We start from the raw sequence: 10,827 nt of genomic DNA on the forward strand, positions 1-10,827 counted from the left end.
TGTCCCCTATCGGGGAGTACACTATCATCTCGCTGAATGGGGCCATGGCCATCTCACGTATATATTCCCTCTTCTATAATATATCTGTACTGATATTTTTTAGGCCGTCTGATTACACAGAGCTGTTTAATCTACGCCATGCCATGCTCCAAAATGTCATCGAGCGCATCTTTGGTGTCCTGAAGAATCGCTTCTGGATTCTCCTCCTTCCCCCTCACTACGACATGGCCATGCAAGCTCGCATCCCCCTGGCATTGTGCCTAGTGCACAATGTCATCCGTGTTCACGATCCCAATGACATGCTGGACTACTATCAGGTCAATCTTGACTTGGGTAACCAGCAGCTGCGTGATACTGGTGCACTTGCTCAAGGTCCTCCCACTGATGAGGTGCGCACTCGCTCAAATCAACGCCATGAAGATATTGCCCTCCAAATGTGGGAGGACTACCTTGCTATATGACAGGAGAGAGGGGAGTCATACTCGGAGGAGTATCCAACTGACTCGTACTAGATCTGTACCAGTGTACTTGTACTTGTAGCGGTCGCAATCAAATGTATTTGTACCTAGCATGAAAAGTTTATTCTAACTATTGACTAGGTCCTGCAAAAACAATCGACATATACTATCCTTGGCCTTGATAATAGCTAAGTACAAGTCTGCAATAGAGATGTCCTGCCTGAACTGCTTCATGACCACAATTACTTCAGCGTCCTCTAGACCCTCCGTTAGCAAATGAGAGATAGCCCTCTCCCTGCGCATAGGGATGGGATCTATGGAGTGTGAAATCGAGTGTTCAGTGTGGTCTTTTAAAGCACTCGCTGCAACACCGAATGTAGTGTTAAGATCACGGATCTCCGAACCCATTTGTTGAAATGCTTGAGGGGCACTAATGTGTGAGGACTTTACAGATTGGCCAGATGCTGAGGGTGCCTTGGTAGAGCCTGAAGGGCGAATCAACGGCTCTTGCACTGTCATCAGCCTCGGCTTTGCATTTACCCTCGGCTTTGCGTTTACCCGCGGTGTGACAATCATATCAGTGCTGGGCGCGTATGAGTGTCATAGGCATATTTTGCCTTGACTAGAGGAAAAGAGTAAAGCGCTAGTCACCAGCGCTATCAACTCCCAAGCTATCCGCTTTGGAACCACTTTTCTCCCATAGTGCGCTACCCGGTCCAACATCTAGGTATTCTGTCCTCCCATGTCCTGCCTATGTCCACCTACCTCTGCTGGTGCGTTATTTGTCTTTAAATGTTGCTACTAATCAGTCACAGGTCTTATTACATGTATCCTCGTGTTCCGCAGTGCTGCATGTTTTATTACCTGTCGCTACATCATTCCCTCACCAGTGTCGCTACTATACTCACCTACACAATTCCGAACCTTTACACAGTATGATAAAATGACCTGTCACACATACAGTACAGTACTTCCCTTCCCTGGACCTTTGCTGGTGTCAGAGTCACTTTAGTTGCTATATCTTAGTCTTGGTGCAATCGATTCTGCTCTTGCCAAATCTCTCTGATCACATGTCGCTTGACTTGCTATAAGTGCGCGTTGCTAAAGTTCCCTCTTAAGTTTGACTTTCGCAACATCGGGATCGCTATCGGTAGTCGAGCTACAATCTAGTCACTACCAGGCATTTCACTTGCACTGTCTTATCTTACTCCTCGCTTTCACTCCCTTTGATTTCTTCTCGCTGTCGCTAGTTGGACGTCGCATAGCGCTATCGCATAAAACAACTTGCATAGCGCTTCTCACTTATATGCACGTTTCTCTGTCAGAACTTACTTGTCACTGATCACTATAGCACTACTCATTGGTTTTTGGTCTTAGGTCGCTATAAGTTTTTAGTCCTTCGCACTGTGAAAAACACAACCTGACTAGGCACTTGTAAAGGTACTAAGCCAGTATATGTCTAAGCTCTGCCTATGCTGCTATACTTGCAAACAATAAAGCAAGAACGTTCAACCTGAGGGAAAAGCTACTAAGGACAACTCAAGATCGAAAGACCTGAAAGAGCGCTAAAGCGCGGGAATAGCGCGTCGCAAGATAGAGCGCTAATGCACGGGAAAGAGCAGAAGTCAAGAAAGCAGACACTGAGTCAAAGGAGGGTAATGAATAGTGAGTGAGATCAAGGGTATTGATTGCAAGGGTAAGGAAAGTCAAATAGGGGCCATAGAGCGCAACTAAAGGGTGACTACTTCTAAGTATAACCTAAGGAGAAGGAAATACAGTCGAAGGGAAGTAAAGTCGAAGTAGTCACCATAGGCTTCTTATACTAGTAAACTATACCATCTTGGACTCGGAAGGGATAGGATATACATGTAATAAGACTGTAGCACTTTTTACAAACTCGAGGCAAGGCAAATTACATACCAATGAGGTAGGATGGACCATGGATGGATTCCGACATTTCGGGTGATTCCTAGAGCGCGAGAACAGCGCGCTGGACTAGCGCTAGGCGCTGGGAACAAGCGCTAGATAGAGCGGACAAGCACTAGGTAGAGTGGACATGCACTAATGCTCCTATAGACACATTGCTGGTAGTTCTGATAGTGCTATAAGTGCGGGAATAGCGTCGGATAAGTCGCAGGGAGCATGAATAGCGCTGTGGGAATGTGCAGCGCATAGTGCAGGAAAAGTGCGGAATAGCATTGGACAAGGGTTATGGCTGAGACAAGTGAAGACTGCTGATAGGGGAGTAGTGAATAATATGAGGGATAACTTTGGTCCACCTATTGAAGGTTTATGCAGGTATACATGACTAGTGCCAATATGATTGTCACAGCACTATCGCTTCCCTTGCTATTAGTAGGGAGTTGCTTCAATAGCAGTCCTCTTGGGTCGAATACTACATTCGCGCCTATTTGGATAAGTAGCGCTGGTTTTCTAACAGCCTAGTCGCTATTTCTCTTTCACATTGTAGACCGTGTACTTAAGGACTGACAAGAAGTCTTATCCTATATAGTTGTGCTGTCACTATATACGTGTTGTATATAAGACTCTTAAGTAAGAGGACACCAGGTCCAAAGGAGCAGAATCCTGATCAAATACAACACTTTCTTTGCCCAATTGTCTCGGATCTCTTACGACTCTGGAAGCATGGCATCAAGGTACCAACAGAATCATGTCCAGAAGGTGAGTAAGATATGAGATATGAACCACATTAGCAGATCAACTGATAATTTGATCAAGGTCGACTTGTTCACTTAATTCTTGTTGCTGTAGTTTGTGATAAACCAGCCACTCACAAGATTGGTGGTTTTGGTTCGCATTCACACACTAACTTATGTACAGCTTGCTGGATCATGCAAGCAGATAAAGCAAGAGCAGCCGCGTTTGTGAAAGATGGTGAGTATCAAAGCTATTCCTTCTGATGCTCACACCAAGTATGATTCCCAGCATTCAAGGAACAAACAAATTTGCAACAGTGCAAGTTAGGAGAACAATACCAACAACTGACCACACATACTGCATGCAAGAACTTCGTCAAAGACTATGCAACACACTATACTCAGCTTTCCAGGCACTCATACTTCAATTTAGTCAATCAAGTTGTAATCGACCCAATGCATAATCTATTTCTTGGTACATTCTATTTAACGTTTTATTTAATTGCTCATTAGACAATAGGTCTCGTCAAAACACATTTCTACAACATTTGGGTGCAAGGGAAAGTACTCCGTCCAAACCACAAACTGACCTTGTTTCACGACATGCTTGCCAACGTAAGTATAGTACTTTCTTCTTGTTTCATCAGACTGATATGTCACATAGTTCACCCTACCAAGTGCATGCAGAAAGCTCCCTTAGGACATAGGTATGCCCTCAGGAGGATCACTCACAGCCGAATCAATGGCTCTTGCTTTCAACTGTTTACGGTCCGATAGTAGTAAGTTTCTTTCCCATACATAAATATGTGCTACTGGATCATCACATCAGATACCTCAACTGTGGAGCACTTGTCTCCCAAGTGCTGATAGTGACCACATCCTGCAAGATTGTGTTGCACAGATTGAGCGACTAGAAACTGAGAAGGTGCATCAGGCCGAGAAGGAACTTGTGGATTGTAGGGTGCTCAAGGCAGCTAAAAAGCAAGGTAAAGAAGCTCATGCACTTGAGAGGGCTCGTATTGCTAAGGAGAAAGAATTAGAGGCTGCTGAAAAGAGTGATGCAAGACTTAAAGCCACCGCTGCCAAGCAAGCAGAGATGGCTCAACTAGCTGCGGAGAAGAAGGCTGAGAAGGCTCGACTCTCTGCAGAGAAAAAGGCAGCAAAATATTGCAAGAAGGTATGTGCTGAATGTATATATTTCCTTTACTCATCTACTCTACAGGCCACAAATGATGCTATGGAGGTTCTCCCCTCTGATACTCAACCGGAACCCTCCCCTCTGCTGCTTCTGAGGTCCCCCACATGACCGATGCAGGTGATGATGGTGAAGAAGAACTTAAGTTTGATCTGCACCCAGATGACCCAGCTAACTTCCTCAAGCTATCTGGTGCTCTTCGTATCTTGATGCAACATACTTTGTTGGATGCAGACATCAACTCCGCAGATACACTTATCCGGCAATATATTACAGAATTACTGAAGGTACGTCTTACTATCAATCTGTCTTATTGTATGCCCCCCAATTTGCACTCAATATATTCTGGACCTACGTCCGATGATGTTCCCACGCCTTCCGTACGCCTTCTGGATGCACATCCAGACCTCCATATCCTTATCCGTTGTGAAAGAGAAATAGCGACTAGGCTGGTTAGAAACTAGCGCTACTTATCCAAATAGGCTGCAAGTGTAGTATTCGACCCAAGAGGACTGCTATTGAAGCAACTCCCTTCAAATATGCAAGGGTAGCGATGATGCGAAGGGCTAATAACCTATAGCGACCTAAGACCAAAAACCAATGAGTAGCGCTGTAGCGATCAGCGACTAGCGACAAGTGAGTTCCAACAGAGAAACGTGCGTATAAGTAAGTAGCGCTATGCAAGTTGTCCTATGTGATAGCGCTATGCGACGTCTGACTAGCGACAGCGAGAAGAAATCAAAAGAAGGGAAAGCAAGGAATAAGGTATGATAGTGCAAGTGGAATGCCCGATAGCGACTAGATTATAGCTCGACTACCGATAGCGATCCCGACGTTGCAAAAATCAAACTTATGAGGCAACTTTAGCGACGCGCACTTAAAGCAAGTCAAGCGACACGCAATCAGAGAGATTGGCAAGAGCGGAATTGATTGCACCAAGACTAAGATATAGCAACTAAAGTGACTCCGACACCAGCAAAGGTCCAGGGAAGGGAAGTACTGTACTGTATGTGCGACGGGTCATTTTATCATACTGTGTAAAAGTTTGGGAATGCGTAGGCGAGAATAGTAGCAACACTGATGAAGGCACGATGTAGCAACAGGTAATAAGACATGCAGCACAGCGGAACACGAGGATGCATGTAATAAGACCTGCAACTGATGAGTAGCGACATTTAAGGAAAAATAATGCACCAGCAGAGGTAGGCGGACATAGGCAGGACATGGGAGGACAGAATACCTAGGCGTCGGGCTGGGCAGCGCACTATGGGAGAAAAGCGGTTCCAAAGCGGATAGCTTGGGAGCTGAATAGCGCTGGTGACTAGCATTTTACTCCTTTCCTCAAGGTAAGGCAAATTGTGCCCATGACATTCATATGCGCCTAGCGCTGGTATGATTGTCACATCTGTGGGAAACTTGAATACCGACTGTCCCCAGTCGGTCTCATGTCGCAATTTGGGACTTAGCAAAATTTTGTCCATCAATAAGGGCACATGATCGATGGTGACCCGATATGGAAGTGATGATCGGATAGTGGAAATTTGATAGAAGCGGTGGACACAATCGATGAGCCGGAACAGTGGATGGAAGTGTACACATGCAGTGGTCGCGGTCGGTGGGCTAGAACAATGCAAGGAATAATGGGCATGCGGTGGTCGCGAAGATTGGGTCGGGGTCAATGGAAGTGTGGTCCCAATTGCATGTCCCTATAAGAACCCTCCGACTTTCCTTCTTTCATTCCCTCATCCTCATACTTTTTTCTATCATGTCGTCTTTTGATTTTACCACTGTCGCAAACCCTCACGCTGAGAGACTCCAGCGTGCTTTTGGCGAATTGCACCTTAAAATGGTCAACCTGGCCAACGCCGTTCTGGATGACAGGCCTGACCTTATGCAGCGCAAGGAGGAGTGGTCGCGCGACTGGGCCAAACTTGTGGTATTTTTCCCTCTCTATCTTGCTTACTTGTTTTTCTAACTTTTCTGCTTATAGCAGGACCTTGATGCCAATGCCATTGATGGCAAAACTTATGGCTTGAGTACCGCACTCTCTGCGGATGAAGGTGCACTTGGCTGCAAGGCCCAACAGTCATATGAGTGGTATGCGGCTCAACTCCATGCCTTCAAGATGGAGGCCCAGCGACTGGCCAACTGAGAAGTTGGCGCAAGAGAAAGCCGCTAAGCAGAAGGGTAAGGAGAAGGAGAAGGAAAAGGAGAAGACCCCAGAGTCAGACGCTAACATGGAGGATCAGGAGGGAGGGGATAGCGATGCTGACGCGAGTGGAGAGGAGGAAGTTCCGACTGTGGTAGCTCCTCTGCGTGTTCAGCGGGCAGCGACTACCGACGCTGTCGGGAGCAAGAAGGTTTTGGTAAGTCATTCCTTTCTTTTCATTTTTCTTTCGCTAAGAGTTCGCAGAAGAAGGATAGCGATGAGCCCATCGTTCATCTGGTACCTTGCGAAGGGTGCCACAAGGTGAAGAAGCCTTGCGTCAGGAGAGTTGCTGTGGCTTGCGACTGTTGCAAGACCAATCACAAGGCTTGCAAGTATGCGACCCACGGTCGTGGAGGTGAGTGCTTTCCCGTTTTGACTTATGCATCGCTAATTTATTCTCTTAGTTGCAAAGGTGCGGGCTGCCGCTAGGGCTAAGGCCAAAGTTGCCGCTGGACCATCAGTCGGTTCACAACTTGATTCGTCGCCCCAAGACGACTCCTTTGCCTACTTCGCCATCTGCGGCTGAGGAGGAAGATGAAGAAGGGTCGGAGGATGAGGAGGAGGGTGAGTCTGCAGAGGGATCGGTGGTTGAGAGTTGGAAGAGGAAGGAGCGGGAGTCGGAGGTGTCGGGTGACTTCGATCCTTTGGCGGATACTGGCTTCACCAAGGAGGATTTGCTTCTGGAGGGGAGGGTGAGGTTGCTATATGCGAAAATGACTACCATGCAGGGTATGTTAATGGAGATGATGGCTGAGGCTGACTCGCTTGCTCTCTCCTGCAAGTGGAAGAGGATGCGCCAGTGTAGAGACTCGCATTTCTGCAGACTCATATGGGCTCATTTTACGAATTCTGACAACTGGCCTTCATGGCACGACTCGCACTATCATCCACTATGACTTCCCTATAGAGTGCACCACTTTCCCGCGAAATGCGCCATAGGCGCGATACTTTCCCGCACAACGCGCAGCATTCCCGCATGCGCGCCTTGCGCGCTTTCTCGCGCTTAAGCGCCCTGCATCGCACAGCATCCAGGAGCATCCATCCATCGTCCAACCAGTCCCTCGGTATGTCCCTTTCATTATCTGACCATATTTGGCATATTACACTTCCCATTTCGTCATGGACCCTTACTTTACATCACTTTACATCACTTACATACTTAGAGCGCTCCCTATTCGGCTCGAGCCCTGTGTTAAGACCGTACTCAAGTAGTATCGGATCCGAAGGGCTTCGGCCTCAGCTCGTGCGCTGTGCCCCTTTCCCGAGTCTTGCCCCTTATTTCAGAGAGCTAAAGTATCGCGTATATAGAGTAACGGCCAATCCGGATCGGATCCGGACTAGAAACTAACGGGTGAGGACTGTCCGAAGACAGAGGCGGATATGTAGACTATAGGAATCTATCCTAAGTCTCGGAGTAGACAAGAGTAGCGTACTCAAGTCCGGATGGATAACGGAGGGACTCAGAGTCCAGACGGAATGAGTGCAATCTAAGATGATATTCGAACTGATCTACTACAGCGCATATACAAAGGTTTATATACTACGGATAGCTAATGGAATGATCAATAAGCAAAGGTGCGAGGCTATGTACGAAAGTATAAGCAAAGTCTAAGTGGAGCGTATTGGTAAGTTGGATGGATCACGAATCATGAACCGGGAATGAAGTACAAGTAAAAGCGGATTCGTAAGTGTAGCGGATCAGTAAGCAAAGCGGAAGTAAAGGATAACCGGTATACCGGTGTACAGGAATACCGAAAGGGGATGAACGATAGTTAGAGTTATATGAACAGGAAATGAAATAAGAATCAAAGCGGATCTGTGGACCGGACGACGGATATGTTCATCGGATCTGGATCGGATCTGAGATCCAGATCATCGGATCTGTAACCGGATATATGGTATATGACACCCTGGGAGAGCGCTTAGGTAGAACTTACATACTCTCATGTTCGTTTTACACCCAACTATACCACCAGCTTCCACCACTCAGTATCTATCATCAGTTAGTTCCATGCAATGCATGTGTCCTTCATCATCTTGAGGCCCTAGCATCAGTCTATAGCTAGTGGCACTGTCAGTATCCATCTTCTACACTTGTGCACCGCTTGCACTACCTTCCCGCGCTCCGCGCACCTTCGCACTTCACTTTCCCGCGCGCGCTTTCTCGCGCTTTCACCGCCATTCATCAGGGTTGTTCAGCATCATTCCGTGGATCCTTGCTTTCCTTGCTTCCCCTTTAGGGTCGAACGTTCTTGCATTCTGCGAGTATAGCAGCTAGGCAGAGCTGAGACTCACTTATACTGGCTGAGCACTTTTCTTATATGTGCCTGCCAGGTTGTGATACCCACACCGGTAGTCAGTAGAAGGTACTAGGAGCGGGTCGCATGTCTGGGTTAGCGCACTTGTACAATTTAGGATATCTTTTGAATAGCGCTAGAATAGAAGGATCTTGTCGCATGTTGTCCTTGTGTGATCGCGTGTCTTGGTCCTGGTATCCTTGAGTCCTTAAGTCCCATGTCCAAATCCAATGTACCGGTCCTAACTCCACTGGGTGCCTAAGAGATAAGTAAGGTGAAATGAGTATGCGATGCAGGAAGAAGGTGAATGATACTAGTTGCAGTCGGGTCAATTGGCGGGGTACCACCCGACTTGGCTTCTTCATTGCGCTTCCTTGTCTATTCCTCCTGTCGCTATTCGTGCGTGACTTAATCCCTAAACCATGTCAATGTGCGTGGTGCGCTGCCTACGCATTCAAAGAGAAATTGTACGGTAATCAATCTTTCGCGCGAAATAGTCCAATCCTTGTAATGTCTGTGTTGCGATACTAAGTCTATGCGCGGATGGCGCGTAACATATATGAGTCCTTGAGAGCGGAAGAATGAAACTGATGCACCGGACTAAACCTGGGGTGGAACTGAGACTATCGTACTAGAGTGGTATGTTTTTGTGTTTTTGTTTTTATGAGAGATAGCGGATGTCGGGAATGGGTATATTGGCGGTATTTGAGGAATGCTGGCGGGTCATGCATCGAAGTCGAAATCGAGCGCTTCGTCGGGTGGCTCTTCTATGTCTTCGTTTGCTAGAGTATTCAGTGCTTCATCATCTAAACCTGTGATGCTAGTAACTGAGACTTTAGTTTCGCTGCGCGGAAGGTAAGGAAGTAGGTGGAATGCTGCATAGCGCAGTCGGGACACAGAACCATCTAGTTCCAGCAAGGATGTACGACCCGCCCTTAGTGCGGTGGATGACTATCATAGGTCCCAGATAGCGCGGCTTCGTCTTGCGACTTAGCTCATACTCGACTTTAGAGTTGCGGACTAGAACGAGTGCGCCAGGCGCGAAGTCGTAATCTATGATCGAGCCACGATAGTGCTGCTCAAAGTTGTGGATAGACTGATAGCGTGCTTTGAGTACTTTCTCCTTGATATCATTGAGGTCTTCTTGTCGCTTCTGCAGTTGTCGGGCTCTCCATGCGACTAGGTCCGTCGTTGAGAAGGTGTCTTGGTCAGGTAGTGCTACTAGAAATGTTCCTTCAGCAAGGTCAAACGGGAAGATAGGCTCGACGCCATGAACCATGAAATAAGGTGTAAGTCCTGTCGCTTGATGAACAGTGACGTGTTCTGCCCAAAGTACCGAGTGCACGGATTGATACCAGTGCGCCTCATCCCCATTGCAACTTTTCATGATGGCCTCCCGGACATCATAGCGACGTCGCTCAACAATACCATTAGCTTGAGAGTTGTATGCTGAGACGCGGATCGGGTGAATTCCATAGTGCACTGCTAGTTCATCAGCTGCTGCGTGGAATGCGGGTCCATTGTTGGTAACGATTTCAGTAATAGGTCCCCATCTGCAAAGAAGTTCCTCGAATAAGAATGCGACAAGGGTCTTGGTATTCTCCTTGCGTAACATGCGCCATTCTGGATATCTGGTGAGCGCTGAGGCGATCTCAACCTGGCTGGGCTGATATGAAATATCTAAAAATGCTCAACCAGTATAAGTGAGTCTTGGCTCTGCCTAGCTGCTATACTCGCAGAATGCAAGAATGTTTGACCCTAAAGGGGACTGCTACTGAACACAGAACCAGATGAATGAAAGACCCTTGTAGTGTGATGGATGCGCGAAAGCGCAAGAAGAAAAGTGAAGTGAGCGCGAAGCGCAAGAGAGCGCACTAAGGTAAGCGCGAGCGTGGGAACGTGAGCGCTAAGGCGCGCGTTGTGCGGAAAATACTGGATAAGGAAACAGATAAGGAAGCGGATGTGCAAAGCAAGTGCAAATGCAGAGCGAGTGTTATAACGAGCGCGGATA

At 47.3% G+C, this 10,827-nt stretch overlaps 3 protein-coding genes across 3 annotated transcripts; 2 read left to right on the forward strand and 1 right to left on the reverse strand.

Moving 5' to 3' along the window:
- Positions 1-584: 584 nt before the first annotated feature.
- DFJ58DRAFT_735471 (uncharacterized protein) lies at positions 585-1,034 on the reverse strand (the record flags this gene model as incomplete). The annotated part of the gene is made up of 1 exon (XM_041386642.1): positions 585-1,034. One exon carries the CDS (start codon positions 1,032-1,034, stop codon positions 585-587), a length of 450 nt encoding a protein of 149 aa, XP_041236562.1.
- A 2,162-nt stretch (positions 1,035-3,196) lies between these two features.
- DFJ58DRAFT_628946 (uncharacterized protein) lies at positions 3,197-3,724 on the forward strand (the record flags this gene model as incomplete). The annotated part of the gene is made up of 3 exons (XM_041381165.1): positions 3,197-3,353; positions 3,405-3,590; positions 3,636-3,724. Coding segments are annotated over 3 exons (432 nt in total), but the record flags the coding sequence as incomplete, so codon positions are not given.
- Positions 3,725-6,075: 2,351 nt separating this feature from the next.
- Positions 6,076-7,324, forward strand: DFJ58DRAFT_735473 (uncharacterized protein; the record flags this gene model as incomplete). Its single annotated transcript, XM_041386643.1, has 7 exons — positions 6,076-6,246; positions 6,301-6,407; positions 6,448-6,676; positions 6,724-6,874; positions 6,924-6,979; positions 7,011-7,248; positions 7,302-7,324. The coding sequence occupies 7 exons, from the start codon at positions 6,076-6,078 to the stop codon at positions 7,322-7,324; spliced, it is 975 nt and encodes a 324-aa protein (XP_041236564.1).
- Positions 7,325-10,827: the final 3,503 nt, after the last annotated feature.

Source organism: Suillus subalutaceus (assembly GCF_016647625.1).
Source record: "Suillus subalutaceus strain FC151 chromosome Unknown DFJ58scaffold_215, whole genome shotgun sequence".
NCBI classification, from domain to species: domain Eukaryota; kingdom Fungi; phylum Basidiomycota; class Agaricomycetes; order Boletales; family Suillaceae; genus Suillus; species Suillus subalutaceus.